The sequence below is a fragment of the Marmota flaviventris genome, chromosome 1 (genome assembly GCF_047511675.1).
Source record: "Marmota flaviventris isolate mMarFla1 chromosome 1, mMarFla1.hap1, whole genome shotgun sequence".
NCBI classification, from domain to species: Eukaryota; Metazoa; Chordata; class Mammalia; order Rodentia; family Sciuridae; genus Marmota; species Marmota flaviventris.
In genome coordinates, this window is record NC_092498.1 from 215320051 (window position 1) to 215344154 (window position 24104).

Sequence of the window (24104 nt, forward strand, 5' to 3'; positions counted from 1 at the left end):
TTAACGTAGACAAATAATCGCCTCGTGGACCTCAATCTAGTCAGTGAGACAGACATTGGTAATCAACTTTTTTTTCTCACAGTGCTGGACATTGAACCCAGATCCACGTGCATGCCAGGCAAGAGCTCTGCCACTAAACTATATCCCCAATCTTACTGTTTTTGAAGCCAGAATATTTATTGCCTTACTAGCTATTGAATTTTGGGAGGAGGGGCCCTGGAGATTGAATCCCCCGGCGCTCTGCCACTGAGCTATATTCCCAGCCCTTTGTTGTGTTTATTATTATTATTATTATTATTATTATTATTATTATTATTTATTTTTTAGTTGTAGTTGGACACAATACCTTTATTTTATTTATTTATTTTTATGTGGTGTTGGGGGTCGAACCCAGGGCCTCACATGAGCTAGGCAAGTGCTCTACCACTGAGCCACAGCCCCAGCCCCTTTGTATTTTTTATTTTGAGACAGAGCCTCAAACCTGTGATCCTCCTACTTCAGCCTTGTGAGTCCCTGGGATTACAGGCATGTGCCATATGCCCCTGGCTGGTTGACATTCTTAAAGTAATCCATTATTAATTACAAATGTGATACACTGTAGTCAGGGAAGGCTATCATGTTATGAGAACTTGGAATAATATGAGAAGCTAGGAAACATTTTCCTGAAAAAACAACTGAGGCGAGTAGGCTGGTGGCACACGCCTGTCATCCCAGTAGTTTAGGAGGCCAAGGCAGGAGGATCACAAGTTCAAAGCCAACCTCAGCAATTGAGTGAGGCCCTAAGCAACTTAGCGAGACCCTGTCTCTAAATAAAATATAAAAGGGCTGGGGCTGAAGTTCAGTGGTTAAGTGCCCCTGGGTTCAATCCCTAGTACCAAAACAAAACAAAACAAAAAAACGTAGAAGAAGCAATTGAGCTAACATCAAAGATATCTGAGTAGAGGTTACCTAAAAAAAAAATGAGAGGGGGAAAGAGTCCTGGACAAAGTGTTTGGAATATGCAAAGATCTAAGGTAGGATGGAAAATGGAAAAATTGCTTAGTACTCTACCCCCCTCCTACACTGTATTTGTTACATATATAGATCTGGTCAATTACTTCAGTTAAATTCTATTGTGTTGTATTGGATTGATGGAGATAGATATAGATATAGATATATTCATATTTCTCCCCAATCCCCTCCGGTGCTGGAGATTGAACTCAGAGCCTTGTGCATGCGAGACAAGCATTCTACCAACTGAGCTATATCCCCAGCCCTGGCTTATATTTTTTTAATGGGAAGATAAATCATAACATTTGTTAAATGGTTACCTATAGGGCTGAGGATGTAGCTTAGTGGTGGAGCGCTTGCCTACATCTGTGAGGCCTTGGGTTTCATTTGCAGCCCCCTCAAAACTTCCCCTTGTCTCAACCTTCTTGAATATACACAACGATTACTATGGCACAGGTATTCCCATTGTAACACTTTTCCTGAATAAATGTAGTCTTTTTTTTTTTTTTTAAGTGTTGCTGGAGCTGTAACCCAGGACCCAGGACTCACACATACTAGCAAGTGCTCTACCACTGAGCTACATCCCCAACATCCAAACTTAATCTTTTTATTTTAATTGTAGATGGACATATACCTTTTTTTTTTGGGGGGGGGGGGTAACACAGATTGAACTCAGGGGCACTCAACCACTGAGCCACATCCCCAGCCCTATTTTGTATTTTATTTAGAGACAGGGTCTCACTGAGTTGCTTAATGCCTTGTTTTTGCTGAGGCTGGCTTTGAACTCATGATCCTTCTGCCTCAGCCTCCCAAGCCTTGGGGATTACAAGCAGGCGCCACCATACCCGGCCCAGTACTTTTTATTTATTTTTTTTAACTTTTTTTTTTTTTTAATGTGGTGCTGGGGGTTGAACCCAGTGCCCCATACATGTTGGCAAACACTCTACCACTGAGCCACAACCCTGGCCCTCCAAACTTAATCTTTTAAGAGTATTTCTCAACTAAAACAAACAACAACAACAAAAAGAATATTTCTTGTAGGTTATTTAGATAAACAAGAGTGAAGGAGCTGGGCATAGTGGCGCACAGCCATAATCACTGTGGCTTAGGAAGCTGAGGCAGGAGGATCACGAGTTCAAAGCCAGCCTCAGCAACTTATCAAGGCCCTAAGCAACTTAGTAAGACCCTATCTCGGGGCTGGGGATGTGGCTCAAGCGGTAGCGCGCTCGCCTGGCATGCGTGTGGCCCAGGTTCGATCCTCAGCACCACATACAAAGATGTTATGTCCGCCAATAACTAAAAAATAAACATTAAAAATTCTCTCTCTCTCTCCTAAAAAAAAAAGACCCTATCTCAAAATAAAAAATAAAAAAGGGCTCGGTGGTAAATGGTCCTGGGTTAAATCCCCAGTTTCAAGAAATAAAAAATTAACGTACCTTGTTTTAGATTTTGACTTTACAACCCTATAAATATTTTATGTAACTATAAAACAAAATTAAACATCAAAAGAGGCTAGGGGTATAGCTAAGTGGTCAAGCACATGCTTAGCCTGTATGAAGTCCTATTAAATTGCCAGCACCACCAAAAGTAAATAAATAAATTAAAATACAGACTTAAAGAGATCCCTGAAGAATAAAATAAATGAACACATATATGCATATGGTAATAAGACAATCCAGGGATAAAACTCCTGGTAAATTCAAAACACAACATAAGCCACTACTATGTTATTGATGGTGTTAGAACTGTTATGCTGAGGGGGCTGTGGCTCAGTGGTAGAACATTTGTTCAGTATGTGTGAGACCCTGGGTTGGATCCCTAGGCCCACAATTAAGAAGAATTGTTCTGAACTTATTGCTTAAGTCATGTGAGATGAAGCTAAAGAATAGTTACGTTGATGTCAAGAACTGGAATTTTCAGATGGAATAGAGATACAAACGTGAACTGAGTCTTATATAAAAGCTCTTAAGTTGGGGCTGGGGTTGTAGCTCAGTGGTAGAGCGCTCGCCTCGCACATGCGAGACCCTGGGTTCGATCCTCAGCACCACATAAAAATAAATAAATAAATAAACAAGTGAGGGCTGCAGATGTGGCTCAAGTGGTAGCGCGCTCACCTGGCATGCGTGCAGCCCAGGTTCGATCCTCAGCACCACATACAAAACAAAGATGTTGTGTCCGCCGAAAAAAACTAAAAAATAAATATTAAAATATTCTCTCTAAAAAATAAAATAAAATGAATTTAAAAAAATAATAAAATAAACAAGTGAAATAAAGGTGTTGTGTCCAACTACAACTAAAAAAAAAAAAAAAAAACTCTTAAGAGTATCATATTTTATCTTTATAAAAAGCAAACATTTCCTAGCTCTGTTCACTGAAAAGGTCAGTGACTTTTCGAAGACCAATTTCATTGCAATGAGCACTTATTAAGGTCAAATTATGATCTCTAAATTCAATTTCCAATTGAAGGAACTACAGAATCTTGGGGAAAGATCTGATTCTAGGTATAAGATCCTTGCTTAGCATCTGGACAGCCATCTTAAGTGACAACTGCCATTTTAAGGAAAAAGTTCTGCTTTCCCACCCAAGGGTCTTTCTGAGAAAGGCTTCCACTCCCTCACAACTACCCAACCCTCTGATTCTTGAGCCTCCCCCATAGAAGTCCCAGAACCCCAGGCCTGTTTTGCCTCTCCTACAGAGATGGCCTTCATTTGTCAGCTCTGACAAAGAAACTCCTGTATGTATCTCTGCCTGGTCTCCATCTTTCATTTCTTGCTTATCCGTCTCTTGTTCCTCACTTCCCTTTCACTAAGTTTGAGGCAGGAAATGTATACATGAATCTGGTACATCCAATATAACGGAAAGCAGGAATGTTACTATCAAAGGCTAGTGTTTGCTGGGCGCAGTGGCACGGGCCTGTAATCCCAGTGGCCCTGGAGGCTGAAGCAAGAGGATCATGAGTTCAAAGCCAATCTCTGCAAAAGTGAGGCACTAAGGAACTCAGAGAGACCCTGTCTCTAAGTAAAATACAAAAAGGACTGGGGTTGTGGCTCAGCAGTTAAGCATCTCTGGGTTCAATCCACTGTATACCACCCCCCAACAAAACAACAACAACAACAACAAAGGCTAGTGTTCATAGGAGCCAAACTAGAAGCTTCTGCTGGCCACAAATGGGACAAATAGACTTTTAATAAGGGTATTGATTGTAAATAGATCAAAACAAGTAAAAAAAAAAAAGCATAAATCTGTGTACCTTTTAAGTTTTAAAATAATTTTTAATTTAACCCAGTGTGGATGGTAAATTTAGGCACACCCATAATCCCAGCTCAGGAGACAGAATTGCAAGTTTGAGGCCACCCTGAGACACTTAGTAAGATCTTATCTCAAAACTGAAAGAAAAAAAAAAAAAATTAACAGCTGGGGGTGTAGCTCAGTGGTAAAGTGCCCCTGGCTTGAATATTAGTACCAGAAAAACAATTTTGAATTTACACAAAAGTTACAGAAATAATACACAGAGCTTGCACAAATCCTTTGCCCAGATTTTTCCATCTGTTAACATTTCTGAGTCCTTTGAATATTACAGTCCTGGTATCTCATTATATATACTTCATTATATATTTCCTAAATATAGGCATACTTTTTACATAATCATAGTACAATTTTCAAAATCAGAAAATTAATATTGATTCAGTATTACCATATAATTCTCAAAGCCCAAAGTTTCCAATAAAGTCCTTAAAGGTCCAAAATCCATCCCAGGATCATGTGTTGTATTTTGCTATTATGACTTTAATTTATCCCCCTTCTATCTACAACATTTCCTCAAACTTTCCTCATCTTCATGTCTTTGATAGTTTTGAAATCTACAAACTAGTTTTTTTTTTAGAGAGAGAGAGAGAATTTTTTTTTCTTTATTATTTTTTTTTATTGGTTGTTCAAAACATTACAAAGCTCTTGACATATGAGAGAATTTTTTAATATTTATTTTTTGGTTTTTCAGTGGACACAACATCTTTATTTTATTTTTATGTGGTGCCAAGGATCGAACCCAGCGCCCTGCGCATGGCAGGGAGCGCGTTACCGCTTGAGCCACCTCCCCAGGCCGAGCAAGTTATTTTATAGCAAGTCCCTCCATTTAGATTTATCCAAGATTTCCTCACAATTATGCATTTATATCCAGAACCACAGAAATGATATTATGTTCTCAGGATACATAGGACATTGATTTCTTCCATTACTGGTTATGTTAACTTGGTTGAAATGTGTCTCCCAGTTTCTCCAGCATGAGTTAGTATATTGAATTTGTCAATAAATACCTTATGGAAAGACACTTTGACACTAATTAAATATCCTGTTTCTCAACAAATGTTTGCCCACCAATTTAATATCTATTGATGATTCTTGCCTCGATTAATTATTATGATGATGTTTGCCAAAAGATGATTACTCAAATTCCATCTTTGAGCCCTTTCTTACTGGCTCAACAAGATGTTCCAGGATGACTTGTATTTTTCTCTGGTTCTGCCCTGGAATCAAACATGTCTCCAAAGACCTCTGTCCTTTTAAGTGGAAAATGATATTTAGAAACCAAAATTTTGAAGCTAAGTGTCATAAACACCATGGTTTGATTACTATTTGGTTTTCTCATTGCAATACATATACATAGACATTTGCATATTGATTCATCCATCCATCTATTCTCCACTCACCTATCTTTTTATTTATTTTTAAAGAGAGAGAGAGAGAGAGAGAATTTTTTTTAATATTTATTTTTTAGTTTTCGGCAGACACAACATCTTTGTTTGTATGTGGAGGATCGAACCTGAGCCGCCCGCATGCCAGGCGAGCGCGCTACCGCTTGAGCCACACCCCCAGCCCCTCCACTCAACTATCTTTAAGACCATGAGGGAACATCAATACCTCTAATCCTAATCCAACACCCAAGTTTATTCTAATCCCCTTAGTTTTAACTTCCTTCTCTGACTATGAGAAATCTGGCTAGCATTATCCTTAATGTATTTACTTGATTGCTTACCCAACCTCCCACCTCATATGTGGGACATATGGATACACACTGGCTGTCTTTGTCCATTTTCTGTTGGTATGATAAAGAACTTGAGCACAGATAATTTATAAAAAATAGAGGTTTATTTTGTATTTTATTTAGAGACAGGGTCTCACTGAGTTGCTTAGCACATGATCCTCCTGCCTCCACCTCCCAAGCCCCTGGGATTACAGGCATGTGCCACTGTACCCAGCCTTTTTTTTTTTTGTACTGCTGGGGATTGAATCCAGGGCTTTGTGAAGCACTCTACCAACTGAGCTATATCCCCAGACCAAGAATAGAGGTTTATTTAGCTTACAGTTCTTCAGACTGGGAAGTTCAAGAGCATGGGCTAGCATCTGGTGAGGGCCTTCTTGCTGAATCATAACATGGCAGAGGGCTTAACGTGGTAATAAACCCTGTATGCTGTCCTGAGTCTCTCTTCCTCTGCTTATGAACCCACTAAAGTCATCACAGAATTATCACCACCCTAATGACCTCATCTAATTATAGTGAGCTCCTCACCTCCCAACAATATTAATATATGACTTTGGGGATTAAGTTGCCAATTTTTTTTTAAGATGAGACAATTTTTTTATATCTTTATTTTTTTATTTTTACGTGGTGCTGAGAATGGAACCCAGTGCCTCACGCATGGTAGGTGAGCACGCTACCACTTGAGCCACATCCCCAGCCCAAGTAGCCAATTTGTGAATTTCAGATGTTACACCTTAGCACTTGCCAAGACTCAGCCCTAGATGTACAGCCTCTGATGCCACTCTAGTCCCCATGGGACACACCAGTTGGAAGCTTGACCCCACAAAGGGGATTAAACCATGCATTTTTTAAATTTTTTTAATACAGGACAGTAGAACGTATTTTGAATATCATATATACATGGAGTATAACTTCCTATTCTTGTGGTTGTACGGGATGTGGAATTAAACTGGTCGTGTAATTCATATATATAGACTGTCATATAGGAGAGTTATGTCCAATTCATTCTACTGTCTTTCCCATTCCCATCTCCCCTCCTTTATCCGAATTCCCCCATCCAATCTGGTGAACCTTCACCTCCACACCCACCTCTGCCTATTGTGTGTCAGCATCCACATATCAGAGAAAACAATTGGCCTTTGACTTTTTTGTGATTGGCTTATTTCACTTAGCATGATAGCCTTCAGTTCCATTCATTGACTGGCAAACATACATTTTATCTTTAAAAAACCTAAGTAGTCAGTCACTTTGGGAGGCTACTCAAAGTCTTGAAAATCATGAAATTTGATGGGTTGGGGCTGTAGCTCAGTGGCAAAGCACTTGTCTAGAGTGCATAAGGCACTGGGTTCAATCCTCAGCACCACATAAAAATAAAAAAAAAATTAAAAAGGCATTCTGTCCATCTACAACTACAAAAAAAAGAAAATCATGAAATTTGAAAGCTGATGAACAAAGGAAAGAGTTAAGTCTTTACGCAGATTTGCATACACTGTATCTCAAGGTCACCAACATAGTGGATGAGGAATCAGAGTACATTAAAAAATGGATAGGATTCTAATACAACCATTTTGTAACTACCAATGAATTATGAATCCTAGTAATGCTTATCAGCAGCTGCTAACAACACAAGAGATGCACTGACATTATGTGCCTCCTAGTGTACATGCATCACCCAACCTATGAAGTGCCCCACCCTGAGTCTGATCAAGCTTCTAGCTTCAAGTTTCTAGAAAGACAGATGATAAATGACACCATGGTCCCTGCAGATGGAGCAGATTGAGTGCTTGCTGGGAAGGGGCAGATGAGGAGCAACTCTTCATGGAATGGATGCTGTTTCTTCTGGAGTGGTGAGAAAGTGCTGGAATTCGATATGGTGGAGCTAGCACAGCATCCTGAGCATACTGAAAACCACTGACTAGAGCAAGACGTGCTGGTGATGCCTGTAATCCAGCAACTCAGGAGGCTAAGGCAGGAGGCTACAAGTTTAAGGCCAACCAGCTACTTAGTGCAACCCTGTCTCAAAAAACAAAGGGCTCGGGCTGGGTATGCCTGTAACCCCAGCAGCCAGAGGCTGAGGCAGGAAAATGCTAAGTTCAAGACCCTGCCTGAAAATAAAATTTTAAAAAGAGTGGGGGTAGCTAGGCTTGTAGCTCAGTGGAGAATGTTCCTGGGTTCAATCCCAGTAACACACACACACACACACACACAGTGAATGGGGCTGGGGTGTGGCTCTGTGGTAGCTTACTTAATATATGCAAGGCCCTGGGTTAATTCCCAGCAACACCCACCACCACCACCAGCAAAAAAAAAAAAAAAAAAAAAAAAAGTACATAAAAGGTTCTGTGTAAATACCACCCCATTCTACTTAAGGTCCAGAGCATCTTCAGTGTTTGGTTTCTTCTTCTGTGAGTACTGAGAAATCACTATACTTCCTCCAAGTCTTTTTCTTTTTTTCAATATTGTTAGTTGCAGATGGACACAATATCTTTATTTTATTTTTATGTGGTGCTGAGGATCGAACCCAGGGTCTTGCACATGCTAGGCGAGCGCTCTACCGCTGAGCCACAACCACAGCCCCTATTTTATTTTTTTTATGTGGTGCTGAGAATCAAACCCAGTGCCTCACATGTGCTAGGCAAGTGCTCTACCACTGAGCAACAACCCCAGCCCCTCTTCCCAGTCTTTACCTGAACATTTAATTCACTTAAGCTTTCTGGCTCGTAGCATGCCCTTAATCAACCATCGGAGAGGTCCATAACCTGATGGTTACACACACAACTCCAGGTGTGAAATCTGCTTGCATCTCAACTGTAGGACCTTGAGTGAATCACTCACTATTCCTGTTCCTTATCTGTAAAATGAAGCTAGTATTTATGTCCACCTCCTAGGATCGTTGTGAATACCAAATAACAATGTGCAATAATAGACTTAATTTAGTTCCTAAAAAAACAAACTGAATTACCATATGCCCCAGCAATTGTATATATACACAAAAGAGTTAAAATCAAAGACTCAGATATTTGTAAACCCATGTTCATAGCAGCATTATTCACGCTAGCAAAAAGGTGGAAGCAGCTGGGCATGGCGGTGCACTCCCATAATCCATGATTTAGGAGGCAGAGGCAGAAGGATTGCAGGTTGGAGGACAGCCTTGACTATCTAGAGAGATCCTCTCTCTTTTTGGGGTGCTGGGGTACAGGAATTGAACTCAAAAGCACTCAACCACTGAGCCACATCGCCAGCCCTATTTTGTATTTTATTTAGAGACAGGGTCTCACTGAGTTGCTTAGTGCCTCACTGTTGCTGAGGCTGGCTTTGAACTCCTGATCCTCCTGCCTCAGCCTCCCGAGCCACTGGGATTACTACAGGCGTGTGCTACCATGCCTAGCCTGAGAGCCTGTCTCAAAATAAGAAATATAAAGGGCTGGGGTATAGCTCATTGGCAGAGCATTCTTGAGCTTAATCCCCAGTATAAGAAAAAAAAAAAAAAGTAGAAGCAACTCAAATGGATAAATAGAGAACCCTATGTGGTATATTCACACAAAGATTCAGTCTTAAAAAGGAAGGAAGTTCAAAATTCAGACACAGGCCACAACAGGATGACCTCGATGACCTCATGCTCAGTGAAATAAACCAGTCACAAGAGAACAAATATGGCATGATTCCACGCATAGGAGGTCCCTAGATGCATAAGATCCCACAGACTGTAAGGAGAATGGTGGGTGCCAGGGGCTGGGGAGGGGGAGGGGATGTCGGTGTTTAATGGGGACAGATTTCAGTTTAGGAAGATGGGAATGAATGTTCTGGAGATAGCTGGTGCTCTTTGCAGGACAATGTGAATGTATTTAATGTCATGGAACTGTGGATCTAAAATGGTTAATAGTCAATTTTATGTTATGGACATTTTCCATAATTATAAAAGACTTAAGAAAAGGACTTGGTACCAGGGAGTCTGATATGAAATCAGGGTGTTTTAAAACAGCATCTGTGGCCTGTGGTTCCCAACAGCTCTGGGCTTTGCAAATATCAGGGCTCCAGAAATAATTGATCTTTATGACTGCTGGAAATCTTTCAAGGGTGCCCTACCTCTTCACCTGGCTCCCTGAAGCCCCTGTTTCTCACGTGCTCCACACTATCCTGCCCCAACCCAGGGCTGTCAGAGCCTTGGGGTCAGTGTGGATGGGGTCCTAGAGCACATGATGTCTGGCTGCCCATGTCCCCCAGACTCCCAACTCCATTGTCAGCCTTAACCCTGGCTGCTAGCCCATCGTCACACACACCAGGCTCATTCCCACGTAGGACCTCTTCTCCAGAGATGTGTCTGGGACTGCTTGTCCTCCAGGGAAGGAGGCCCAAGCCTGCAACCAAGAGGATGGGCCTCCAAGATATTCAGGGCATGAGTGGCCTCTTCAACCAGAGGCTGGAGCTTCTGGAACAGCTCCCAGTCCTCAGAAGAGGGGGGACACACATTAGGTCTCAAAGTCCCTGTAGGAGTTGAGTGGAGGGTCAGGTCTCCTCATTATGCAAGCCCCGCCCATGTGGTCCAGGGAAAAGCAGCATCCTGGGAACAGGCAGAGGACCTCAAGCCGCCCACTTTGCCTCTGCCAGTGTTCCCATCTGGCCTTTCTCAAGTGTCAGTCTGAGGCGGAGAGCTGGGTAGAGCTGAAGTCACCCAATATCTACCACCCAAAGCCCCCGCCAGGACCCCAAGTGAGATGGTAGCAGTGGGTAGTAGATGGAAAGGGTGAGCAGTGGGCGTGGCCACCCCCTCATCCCCACTAGAGGGCGCCGTGAGCCCTCCCGTCTGGCAGTCATAGAGTTTCCAGTGAAAGCTACCCGCCATGGGCCACGGCCCCCAGCCTTCCTCCCTGCTACAGGGGCAGCCGAGAGGAGGCTCACCCTACTCCAGGACTGATGGCCACGTGAGCCTCCAAACTGCCCTTGCAGGTACTGGGCCCAACAGCCCCCCAGGGTTCAGGCCTGGTCTCCTAAGCTCCCCATGAGTTGAGCCAGGGAAGTCCAGCCTGCCATGGGGGACGCGAAGCGACCTTGGCTCGCTCAGCAGTGCTGCCTGGCGGAGAGAAAGAAGACAGAGGCGCAGTGGCAGGTTTCTGTACAGGAAGTCGGCTTATACATTTAGTATCGGGCAACAGTGCAGGGGCCACAGGGAGAATAAGAGATCGAGAGCTGGGGTTTGGCGTAAATCTTACAAAGTGTATAAAGAATCTGTGTTTCTCTACAATAACAAAAACCAAAGGCTACAAGAGCAGTTGTATATACAAAACACGGAGATATTGCTTCACTTGCAAACAGGTTCCTGACCAGACAGGGAGACAAGACAGAAGGGAGGACGGGCAGTGGGGGAGAGCGCGCTGCGTGCAAGAGGAGGGTGAGAAGGCGAGGGTCTCCTCCCAGTGTAAATCTACAGGCGGGAGCTGGAGTCGCGCGCCCAGAGTGGTAGTGCCGTGCTGGCGCTGGCTGTGCAGGAGGAGCAGGCAGGAGGCCGAGAGCTGGGAGCGTCTGCCTGCCCAGTCTGCGCTGCCAAGCTCTTCCAGTAGCCCAAGGGGGGTTCTGGGTAGGGATGAGAGGCCAACTGGCCAGATCGGGAGGGAGGTGACGGCTCCCTGGAGTCTGCTGTGGGAAAGAGAAGTCGGCTCCATCCACTGGTCCTCCTTGCCTCCGGCCGGCCCTGTCCATCCTGCCAACCTCCCCACCCTGCCAAGACGCCCACAGGGACCCGAGGAGAGCAGGTGCAGCAAGCAGGGGCTTCTAGGCTTCCTCGGGCAGGATGGGAGGTGCCACCCAACTCCTGCTCTTCTTGGGCTCTGGCTGGCGTGCGGAGCTCACTTGGAGGGTGGGACTGAGCTGGTCACAGAGGACCGGGAGAGGGGCGGGAGGACGTGGTGAGGAGCAGGCTGAGGATGAGGACGTGCACGCACGCTGGGGTGGTGGAGGAGGGCGGTCACAGGTTCTGGCAGCACTGCAGCTTGTTGGGTTTCTGTCCGTCCGTGGTGGGCGGCACACTGATGTCCACTACGTTGTTGCCGGGGGACTCGTCATGGGCTGCACGGTCGGCGATTTGCTTCTGCGACACAATGCGGTAAATTTCTGCAATAGGGAGGATGCAGAGTGAATGCGCCACGGGCATCTGTCCAAGGCAACCGCCTCCCTGAAGGACTCAGGCTCACTGTCCCCTCGAAAGCCCCCACTGTGCCCTGTGTGTTCCATCACACAAGGGTAACAGTGACAAGAGCTGGGCTCCGGGGACTCCTGCCAGCTGACCCAGTGCTGGGTAACAGCCAGCCCAGGCTCCTGTTTCCAGACATCAGAGCCCTCCCCTGCCCTCTCAAACAAACTCCTAGGAGCCAAGGAGGTCTGGAAGGCCACTGCCCCCTCTGCTGGCCCCAACAGGACCCACTCAGGGGAACTGAGCAAGGGAGTCTGTGTCCTGTGTGCTAGCAAGGACCTGATCCCACAGAACGTGCCACATCTGTCCTCAGGTCCAGACTGACGAGCAGGTTACAATGCGAAGGCCCAGGGGCTGCATTGCACCCGCACGGCCAGCGGCCTCCCTGAGCCCATCTAGCCCCAGGCCCACCTGTGAGGATGTTCTTGAACGCTTCCTCTACGTTGGTGGAATCCAAGGCTGAGGTCTCAATGAAGGACAAGTTGTTCTTTTCTGAAACAGAGAGAATACTGCCTGGGTAAGTGGGTGTGTACGTCTGGCTCCCGGGAGACCTGCCTAACAACTGCCTGGCCTGGGACGTGACGGGCTGGTCCTGAGCAGACAGGACCAAGAGGTCCACTCCTCAGGGAGGTGAGGACGGGGCTGTGACATGGAAGTCAACACATGGGACTGCCTTGCCTTCCAGATGCCTATGAAGCCTGAGTCTCAGCCCCTCTTGGGCATGGCCCTGCCACTCCCCAGTATGCCTTACCTGCAAAGGCACGGGCCTCATCAGTGGGCACGGCTCGCAGGTGGCGCAGGTCGCTCTTGTTGCCCACCAGCATGATGACAATGTTGCTGTCCGCGTGGTCCCGCAACTCCTTCAGCCAGCGCTCCACGTTCTCATAGGTAAGATGCTTGGCGATGTCATACACCAGCAGCGCGCCCACTGCGCCGCGGTAGTACCTGTGGGGCAGGTCCAGCTGAGCCACGGGCTCCATGGACAGCAGTGGTCTCAGGAACCCGGGCAAGCAGTGGCTTTTCAGTTTGTGTACAGGGCCCAGCCGAGGGGCAGCCATCTTGACCTTGAGGGTCCTAGGTCTTGAGGCCCCAGCTCTGTCCCCCAGATTCAGCTCAGGACGTGGGGACTTGGGGAGGAAGTTGGGGGTCTGGTGTTAGAGGAAACAATGAGGTCACCGACAAAAGGGAAGAAGGAGCCATGGTGCAGGAAAGAGCCACTGCCGGGCAAGTACTCTGATGCCCACAGGCTGGACCATGGAGAGGAGGGACTCGTGGGTGCCTGGAGGACAAAGGATGGGGAAGTGACAAAGCTATGTGAAGGGAGTCCAGAGGACAGTGAGGGATGGAAGGAGTGAGGGTGCAGGGAACCGCAGGGGGCTGGGAGGGGCCAGGAAGAGGCAACCTGGTGGGTCTTTCTTTTTAATGTTCTTTTTACTTTAGCACCTCGCTGTTGCTGAGGCTGGTTTTGAACTAGTGATCCTCCTGCCTCCGCCTCCTGAGCCACTGGGATTACGGGCACGCACCACCATGCCTGGCCCCTTTTGTTCTTTATTTTGAGACAGGCTCAGTTGTTCAGGCTGGGTTGGAATTTGGAACCATCCTGCCTCAGCATCCCTAGTAGCTGGGTAACAGGCATGACCATCACACCCAGCCTGAATGAGCCTGGATGGCCATTAGGCCTCAGGAAGACGGAGAAGGTGGCCAGGCAGGACCAGCTGAGTGGGCAGCACTAGGGTGAGGACACAGTGGAGTGGTCCAAGCCAGACTCTCACTGTGCCGCCAGCAGTAAACCCAGTATCAAAGGGTGGTCAAGGCTGGACACCAGTCTGCTGAAAGTCCTACAGTTCTTGGGGGCATCTGAGGGCAGTGTCCAGGGTGTCCCTGATCTCTGGAGCTTACCCCTTCTCTCACCCAACTCCTACACACCCTTGCATGCCCACATTCCACATGCCCATGCTATGACCAGGCCCCAGCCCAACACGCACGCAGAAGTGATGGCACGGTAGCGCTCCTGGCCGGCTGTGTCCCAGATCTGCGCCTTGATGGTCTTGCCGTCCACCTGGATGCTGCGGGTGGCAAACTCCACACCGATGGTGCTCTTGCTCTCCAGGTTGAACTCGTTGCGGGTAAAGCGTGACAGCAGGTTGCTCTTGCCCACGCCTGAGTCCCCGATGAGCACCACTTGGGGGCAGGGAAAGAGGAGATTGAGGATCTGAGTCCCCATGTGACCTTCACATCCACCCACAGAACCTTCACAGCAGCTCCCTGGGCACCATACAAATGTGGCAGCCAGTGACACAGAGGAGCTGGAGATGCCTGGAGCCCATCACCATGGGTACCATAGGAACTGATACAGAAGTGAATGGAGGCTTCCATTTTTCAGAAACAGCCTGTGGGAACAGGGCATCTCTGCTTGTCTCTCATCCTCAAGATGACCATTCCAGCTGGTCACAGGGACACACCAGGCAACCCGATAGGCAGGGGGGATGGAAACCTAACAAGTCTCAAACCTCCACCTGCAGCCTGGTGGCTGAGTTACTGGGAATGACTAGAAAAAGCTCTGGAACTGTGTGGCCTTAGGCAAGTCACTTAACCTCTCTGGCCACCTTTTCTACATGTGTGAATATGTAGGCAGTAATAGGCCCTTTAGGAGGAGGGAGAGAGAGCAGCTGGGGTCAGGACCCAGTCAGTGTGTAGCACAGAGGAAGGGACATGAGTAAGCAGTTGTCATTACTGTGGTGGTTTTGGTTCAGGCACGGGAGGGATCAAGACTCTGCAGGGATTTTACCTGAGGGTCTGCATCTGATGCTTTAAGTGAGAGTAATGAAAAGCCATCCCTCAGCCATGCTTGTACTGTTCCAGCTGCGGCAGGCGAACCCACATTTAGCTCCAGTACCAACCACCCCATGTGGAACAGGAATGTGCCCACTGGATGCGACACAAAAGGGTCAGCCCCATGTTAGGACCGCTCTGCTGAGCTGCAGCATGCTCTTGGCCAAGTCCCTGGTGCAAGGGGAGGTCTTCGAGGCTGTGCATGTGCATGTCCTCAAGTTCACAAGTGTGCACAACTTCCTTCAGCTCCCTCTGGTGGCCAGAGAGGAGGGAGAGTCTCCGCCCAGCCCAGCCCACACCTGCTTGTGACTGGGGCAGCTCATTAACATGCACACCTGTCCAGAAGGGACACAACTGCTCCCCAGGATGTGAGGCCCAACCCCAGGGAAGGCAGGATGTACAGCAGGACTGCCTCATGCAGGCTGAAGGACACCGGGAGCAAGAGCCCTGAGAGCCCGCTAGCACAGGCTAGCCGGGCTGTAAAGTATGTCCTACCCAGCCATCGAAGCACTGCCTCTAGGGACCCAACTGCCCAAGCTTTGGGGTGGCACCATGGGAGATGGTCCAAGAGGGCCTGAGCAGGCTTTCAACACACCCAGGGTGTTCTTTGCCAAGGAAGATCAGGGCGTGCACATGTGTGTACACATGCTCTCGAGCTAAACAAGAAGCGGTCTAACCAGGCCCCAAGTGTGAGCGTTGGACCCGGGCACCTGAGGGTGGGTCTACCCAGTGGAGTCATGGGGGCTGCAGGCTTGGTCATCCCAGCCCTGGAGAGTAGGAGAGGGAGCATGAGCGGGCCACAGAGTGAGGCTGAGCCCACAGGCCCTGCTGAGTGTGGTAAGGTGCAGGAATGCAGGCTGAGCCTGTCAGCCCTGGCTGACACAGAGGACCCCAGACCCTTCCTGGGAGTCCTGCCCCATTGAGGGAACAGGGCCCAGAGGTCACCAGGCCGTCCGGCTCCCCTGGGCCAAGGTGCACGGCTGTGGTCACATGCTGGTAATTCTTCCTCCTGAGATTGTCTCCGGACCCCACTTCCTGCTGTAAGCAACACCCTAATTTTCTCCTTTCTGGCTCCAAACCCCTAGAAGGCACTGTCCATACTGTCTCCCGGTCCTGTCCTCCTAGCTCCTCTGGGACCTGAAGTGGGCACATGTCTGCCTCTACCTCTCCATGAGTCCTCCTTCCCACAGCCTCCTGGGACTCGAGGCCCTCACACCACCCCCCATATTATAGCTAGCTGCTCCTGTCCAGTCTCCTCTGCAGGATCCCCCTTGGCCTGCAATCATCAGGGAGCCCTAGGGCTTGGCCTCTGTGTCCACATCTGGTCCCTAGGTGACCCTGTCCAGGCCCACGTGCTGGCAACTCCTACGTTCGCCTCTCTTCCTGCAGGCCCAGACTGACCTGCCTTCTGCCTATACATCTCTTTGGGGTTCATGGGCCCCTCAAGGCCAGTGCAGCAGAGCTAAACTCCTGATAACCCCCAAACCTCCCCCAGCCTTCCCTATCTCAGCTAATGGAGATTGGGGCCTTTGGGTGCCTGGGCCAAACACCTGGAGCCCTTTCAATCCCTTTCTCTGTCGCACACTTTAGGCTGCCTCCTGCAGCCCCTTCAACACAGGACCAGGGCAAGGACGACACAGGCACTTCTGGAGCTGGCAACGTTCTGCTTCTGCATCTGTCTGGTTACTCAGGTTGGGGCGGGGGTGAGCGGGTGGAAACACACTGAGCTATGCGCTCACATGAGTGCTTTTCTATCTGAATGCAATAGTTGGTGAAAAGTTGTGTGGGTGTCTCCAGATTCCTGCCACTTCTTACCACCTTCACAGTTCAAGCCACTGTCCTCTCTCCCTGAGGGGCAAAGCCAGCAAGCACCTTCCCTGGTGGCCCAGCATTCACTCTCATCTCATCCAAAGCCTGTTTTCCTCACGGACACAGGAGGGCGCCAATGAGCCTTCCCAAGTCAAGTCCCAACAGTCTCCGTCCACCTCCCTTAGTTTAGGTAAAGCCCAAGTCCTCCCTGGGACCCAAGAGGCCCTGCATGACCTGCCCTGCTCACCCTAGCCTGTTTTTCTCCCCTTTGCGCACTGTACTAGTTTCTTCTCTCTCTCTCTCTCTTTTTTTTTTGGTACCAGGGATTAAAGAGGGCTGGGGATGTGGTTCAAGCGGTAGCGCACTCGCCTGGTGTGCGTGCAGCCCGGGTTCGATCCTCAGCACCACATACAAAGATGTTGTGTCTGCCGATAATTTAAAAAAAATTCTCTCTGTCTCTCTCTCTCTTTAAAAAAAAAAAGAGGCACTCGACCGCTAAACCACATCCCCAGCCCTATTTTGTATTTTGTATAGACAGGGTCTCACTGAATTGCTTAGGGCCTCGCCATTGCTGAGGCTGGCTTTGAACTTGTGATCCTCCTGCCTCAGCCTCCCAAGCTGCTGGAATTACAGGTGTGCACCACAACACCCAGCTTGCTCACTGTACTCTTGCTTCCTTCAGCACACCAGGCCCAGTCCTGCCTCAGGGCCTCTGCATGGGCTCTCCCTCTGCCTGACCACACATCCCAGGCACCATGTTGGCTCCCTACTTAATTTATTCATGTGGTCCCTCGACACCGCTTGGTCCAGAAGGACCTCCATGCCACCCTAGTAAACCTCACTTTGCCAAACTTCCCCATTATCCATCCCAACGTTTCCTCCAGAACTCTTGTCACCCTCTCACATTTGCCAGTCTGCCCCAGGAGCGGGAATCTCAGACAGTTTTGTTCCCTGCTGTAGTTCTAGGCCCTGGCAGAGTCTGGCACACAGTAAGCACCAACAAATGGCAAAGAGGCTGGCAGAGCCTAGCAGACTATCTTATCTAAGACTTCCCCCACACACCTGGAAAATGCCCAGGGTCGCACCCTTGGGCCAGAGATGAGGACGGGGAGATCAGGCAGTTCCCCACAACCTGACCCAGCACCCTCTTTGGACTGGACAATTTAGAGCCAAGAATAATAAGAACAAGAACAAAAAGAACCTTCCAAGAGAATGTGCAGAGGTAGTTCCTGGTGTGTCACCACACAAGTCTTGTGGCCCATTTTAAAGAAGAGGAAACTGAGGCTCAGACACAGAATGACAAGCCCAAAACACATGGTAAGAGGAATAAGACAAGAGTCTAAACCTGTGCGTATCTGTGGGCTTGCCCCCACTTCCCAACCATGTCTCCCAAGTAATGACCCATCTGGGGCTGCGGACCTAGGAAGCAACCAGGTGAATTTGAACCCAGATCTTCTGAGTCAAGGCCTGAATTCTTTCCCTCCCAGCTCATGTCCTCACTGACTATTCACCCCCACCCCAGGATATGGCTCAAGAGTCTTGGTTCTGCCTCATGTGGGACACTGAGGCCCCAGGTACCTCAGCCTGCCCTCTCTCCAGCTCCCACCACACCCAGCTCTAGGGCAGCTGACAAACTCCTGCTCATCCTCCAGGACCCCTGAATTCAGGCCTCTACTTTCCCTCAGATCATCACATGGCCTGGCCCACAAGACATGTGACAACAGTGCCAGCATCCTCTTGCGAATGTGGGTGCCGAGCACAAGACTGCCAAGATCAGAGAAAGATGGAGAGGTAAAGCCATACCTGGGCTTGCAGCCATGCAGAGGGCAACAACCGGCTCCCAGGCCCAGGCCACTCAGCGCCAGGCTGGACTCGCTGTGGGGACCACGGTATGCACCACTTGCCCTTCACCTCCCTCCCCTGCTGGCCACAAGAGCCTGACCAGGAGTTTTCCTCGCAGTCCTCGTGTCCTCAGGAACGGAGAAGGAAACTCAGGCCCTGTCCACTGCCCACTCCCTTCCCAGCTTCGCCCCAGCTCATGCCTGGGCCCCGTGAGTCCCGCCCCAGCCTGGCCAACAGGCTCCTCACACCCTGGGCCAGGCTGGCTCCTAAACACCTTGCAGACCTCAGCTTCTCCAGTTCCCAGGGACCATCTGTAAATACCTATATCCCACTAAACAGCTCAGACGCTCACCCCAGAGTGCCCAAGTCCCTAGTCCAAGGTCACTCAGAGCAGGATGAAGACCAACCAGTCACTGCCCAGGTGAAGAGCAGTGGCTGGATGGCCTCAGCAGTCCCTGGCACAGGGAACCTGATGCAGAGAGATGGCTGAGGCGCCCAACCCTGGGTGCAGGCTGGCAATGAAATGGCATTGTCAAGAGTACAAATGATCTGTTGTGTTGGGGAAATAAAGAGCCCTTGAGGACATGGCCCCCAGCATTTCCAAAGAAGTTGGTGGCTTCACTGGCCGGGAAATGGTCCCCCTGGACACGTCACTTGGCTCGTCCAGCAGGCAAACCCTGTTGGCAAAAACAAAGAGCTGGAACCTCTTGAAAGCCCTGGATGCACTGGCCTGCCCCGTGACAGTGTGGCACCCCAGGGGCCCAGACAGGCACTCAGGCAGACTGAGTAGCCATTCAGAGGGCCCCTTCTCTGGGACAAGGGCCTGGACCATCCTGGACCCCATGGCTGGCAATGGGAAGCATTCTTGCCTCAGCTATTCTCTGAGGACAGGCATCCAAAGCCAGGACACTGGCAGGGCCTTCAATCCAAATAGGGGAAGATGGTGTTTGGGTCCCAGAGCAGCAACCAGAACAGCAGGCCTGATAAGGGCCCTGTCCTGGCTGGAGGGCCACAAGCTACCTCAGGAGCACTCAGCAGAGAAGAGCAAGCCCTGAAGTTAGCCTGTTCCCTGGGGACCACCACCTCCCTCCTCAAGCAGGGGTGGACACAATCCAAAGGAGAGGGCCCGGGCCATTGCTGCCAGCTTCCCAAATGACCCATGTCCTCAAGGGTCAGGTGGGGCACTGATTGGCCAGAAGTTCTAGGGAAAGGACCCCTGGAGGGCCTCAATGGCCCCTGGGGACACAGCTGCTCCCTCTATGGACCCTGCATTCCAGTGTCCATCAGAGGAGAAGTGAGGGGTACCTCCAGGGATCAATCAACAGGCTGGGGAAATAGTCACGGCTGGGAGGATAAAATGTTCGAGTGATAATGTGAAGATCTATAATTAGGTACAAATAAACAACCTCACTCCTGTGGGGGAGAATGTTCAAGGAGGAAAACAAATAGCACATGGTGGCCACTTGCAGGACCTGCTGGCCTTGGCTGCTGAGGTCAAGGGAGCTAACGTGTGATGTGGCTGCCAAAAAATAAGGTGGGGGACAGGGAACCTCTTGAACAGAGGGCAGCCAGGGTCCCAAGAAAAGTGTGGCCCCCTGTCAGGGACCCAGCCAGCAGAAGGCAACTAAAGCCCAGTGTAGGGAGGTGGAAGGAGGAGAAGGCTGGCTTGCCACAGGAGTGGGGATAGAAACTGCTGTCCCTTCTGCCTCCAGGAAGGCTCCCCACAGCGGGCAGGGCTGGAGAGCCACAAGGTGACAAAGTTGGTCTTTGTCAAGACTTCTAGGGGGCTGAGGTTGTAGCTCAGTGGCAGAGCGCTTGCCTAGCATGTGCTAGGCACTGGGTGCAATCCTTAGCACCACATACAAATAAAAATAAAGACAGTCTGTCCATCTACAACTACAAAAAAATAAAAAATAATAAAAAAGTGGACTTGAGGACAAACATTGAAATAGAACAGAGAGGGTCCCAGGACAGGATACAAGTTGTGAAGGGGAGACCTGGGATGGGCACAATGGGAAATGCTGACCTTGTGAGTTAGACTTTTGCTCCCATCCAGCTTGAGAAGGTCAACAAGACACCTGCTCTGCTCAGGGAAAGGAGGCCAGTGGGGGAGGGCAGCGGGGCAGGTGGGCACTCCCCCGTGCCAGTTGCTGCAGAAGCTGGATCAGTGTTTCCAGGAAGCAGGCTCTGGAGACAAGTCCCGGGAACCACATGTCTGTTGCATTGCTGCCCCTGACCCAGTAACTGTACTTATGGGAACACACATCAAGGAAATAACCCAAAGGGCAAAAAGAGAACTCAGGCAAACAATCAGAGCTAGGTTATTTATAACAACAAAAGGTCAAAAATAACAAGTGAGGAATGGCCACAGACATCTGGATAGAGTAACTTAGGAGGAAAGTCCCCTGCCCCAGGAGGGCCACATGTGGGTCAGTGTGCAACCTGGACCTGAGAACAGCTGCCATAGAGTGGGCTAAGTGGGGATGCTGCAGCAGGACTGGAGTCTGATCCACCTATCACCAGAGGGTCTTTCGGATCTCCAAAAACCTTCCAAAGCTACCCTCTGCTTTTGGAGTGAGATCAGAGGCCATATACCTGCTGACCACACAGCCTGCATGCAGCCCCTAGTAGATCATGGTGCTCTGTGATGACTCTGGATCTTTAAAGAGGCGCACTCTCCCCCACTGCCAAGGATATTTGGATATCCCATAGGTAAGATGACCTGTTCTATTCTCCACAAATCCAAGATACTAGATGCTGTCACAGACACCATGGTCAGCCAAGGCTGCCGTTAGGAACAGAACACATTCCCAGGTACAGCCAGGCTCCCCCAATAAGGGGAAGATGTCCATAGCTAGTAGCCACTCAAACAGCAGGCAGCAGGGCAAAGGTGCCTTATGGGCCCAGGAGGTAGTTCTCAAGGGCAGCCACTTTCAGCCAGGGAGCCCAGCAGAGGATCTGGCCAAAGTCCAGCGTGGCACACAAGGTGCCAAGAAGCCAATGACCCCTAAACCTGTCCAGCTGAGAAATGAAGGACTCCAGTGACATGGAGTCTCACCAGGCAATGGCTGCCTGACCTGCCTAAGCCTCATACAATATGCCTAGAGCCCTGGGTCCCCAGGTGGGGAAGATCTGCAGGTTGACAAGGGCCTAAGTCATCACTGTATGTTGGGGGAGGAAGTCTGACAACATCAAATCCCTGATCCAGACTGCAAGTTCCCCAATACTCATTCCTTAAGTGGTAAAGTCCACAACCGGCCTGGATTCTATCCTATTCCACCCTTATTAATTTAAAAGAAAAGCCAGGTAATATCGACTTCACAGGGCAGTGGGGATTTAAATGAATTCATTAATATAAAGTGCTCAGAAAAGTGCAGGTACTGGGTCAGTGCTATCAAGAGTTGTTAAGATTTAAGGGAACGAATTGGTGCTGCACACACAAGCACCCCTCCACCTAACTCTGATCCGCGCTCCTATCTAGGGATCCACTCCTCTCCATCTCCCCGCCTCCAACTCGGCCCCGCCCCCATTGTCCGCCCCTTCCCTACGGGGCTCCGCCCCCACTATCCCCAATCTGGCTTAGCCGCGAGAACTCCACCCCCTTACGCCCAGGTCCAATCTACCTTCTACCACGCCCACACTTTCCGGCCCTACCTCTAGTGGCCCCGCCCCCAACCCGAAATACGGTTTCAAGCCGGTCCGGCCCGCCAAATCCTGAGGCCGCCCCGCCCCCGAAGGCCCCGCCCCTAACGGCCTCTCCCACTGCCCTGGGCCCCACCCCACTGGGCCCCGGCCCCGCCCCCGGCGCATCCCCAACCCCCAGGCCTCTCCCGGCCTCCCGCTCCTCACTGTCTCGCACTCCCACCACACAGTGACAGAACCGGCCTACTCCAGCCTTTCTGGCCGTCTGATCGCCAGACCTCAAGCCCCGGGATCCAGCCTGGGCCCAGGGGCCTGGAGTGCCACCTTGGTCCGCCTACCCACCGCCTTGCCGCCGCCCCTTCGCCCGTCTTTGCCCCACCGGCCTCACCTTTGAATAGGTAGTCGTACTCGTCGTCCCGGGTCCCCATTGTCCTGGCGCTTCCGGCGGGATCGGCGACTCCGCAGCCCCACCACAAACACCCGACGGGGGCGGAGCCGGCGCCGCGCAGAGCGGCGGTCTGATGACCAATCAACAGCGGAAGTAGTAGCGACCGGCACTCAGTACAACCAATCAGAGGTGGAAGTAGAACCCCGTGGGTGGGTGCCTCCTGGGATCCACCCTCCTCGCCCTCGGTCTCCTGGAGAAAGGCGGAAGGAATGCGGATCTTTGTAAATTGACTGCCGGAACAGCCTATCAGAGGCAGCCTCGGAAAGGTGGGACGGAAGACTGGAAGAATGAGTCGGATTGACGGAGTGGATAGCCAATGAGAGGCTTGATTCAGACCCTACCCTACAACCAGAGGACTTGTCCGGGAAGGGAAATGTGGCTACGTCCAGGTGATTTTACGCTGCTTAACGTCCCGATGACGTCATAGGTCAGGGCTAGCGGTTTTGGCCTCCCCCCAGCCCATTAATGACCATTTCCGGGGACCCTCTGGGCAGAGGTGGGCGGGTGTCTCCTCTCGTTTGCAGTTTCCATCCTTACCCTGAGGACTTCTTACTTTACCTGTCTGTTCTGAGTTTCAGCCTCTGCAAACAACGAAGAAGGCCTCATGGAATATTTTTTGAGAATATGTGGATCATTCCTTTCATACTGAATCAACCGTCCTTCTGCCATAAAATCTTTGTTAAGCAAATTTATTTAGGGACTGGGGCTGTAGCTCCGTGGTGGAGCGCTTGCTTAGCATGGGCAAGGCCCTGGGTTCCATCCCCAGCACCGCAATGAGTAAATAAATAATAAATCCCTGCTGGGTGCCAGGCGCTTTCCAACATAATTTCCTCTCCCTTTCTGCCTCCTTACCCTGTTTTATTTTAACCCCTACAGGATTTATCACTATCTAATATTAAAGTGTATGCTTATTTTTGTTTTATATATTTGAGATGTACAAGAATGCTAATATCAAACTATTACTATAGTTAAGCAAATTTACCTACCCATTACCTTACATAGTTAATATAGTGTGCATTGCCTTGAGAAGGCTCTGCTCAGTGGCTCATGCTTGGAAAATTGAGGGAGGGGGATCACAGGGTTGAGGTCAGCCAAGGCAACCTAGTGAGACCCTGTCTCAAAAATAAAAGAGCTTGGGACATGTTAAAGTGTCCTTAGGTTCAATCCTAAGTACAAAAAAAAAAAAAAAAAAAGCAGAGAACAGGACCTAAGAATCCTCCCCCATTTTATTATGAAAAAAATTTAAACATTCAGGAAAATGGGAAGAATTTTTTTTAAATATTTATTTTTTAGATGTAGATGGACACAACACAATG

General features: G+C 49.4%; 1 protein-coding gene and 1 long non-coding RNA gene across 2 annotated transcripts; both read right to left on the reverse strand.

Moving 5' to 3' along the window:
* Positions 1-11136: 11136 nt before the first annotated feature.
* On the reverse strand, positions 11137-22854 carry Rab11b (RAB11B, member RAS oncogene family). The gene is made up of 5 exons (XM_027954859.2): positions 22729-22854; positions 14201-14396; positions 12967-13160; positions 12627-12707; positions 11137-12136 (listed from the first exon to the last, which is right to left on the reverse strand). The coding sequence occupies exons 1-5, from the start codon at positions 22766-22768 to the stop codon at positions 11991-11993; spliced, it is 657 nt and encodes a 218-aa protein (XP_027810660.1). The 5' UTR covers positions 22769-22854; the 3' UTR covers positions 11137-11990.
* LOC114107445 (uncharacterized) lies at positions 19228-22200 on the reverse strand. The gene is made up of 2 exons (XR_003585333.3): positions 20725-22200; positions 19228-19375 (listed from the first exon to the last, which is right to left on the reverse strand). It is a non-coding gene; the product is annotated as an uncharacterized lncRNA (long non-coding RNA).
* Positions 22855-24104: the final 1250 nt, after the last annotated feature.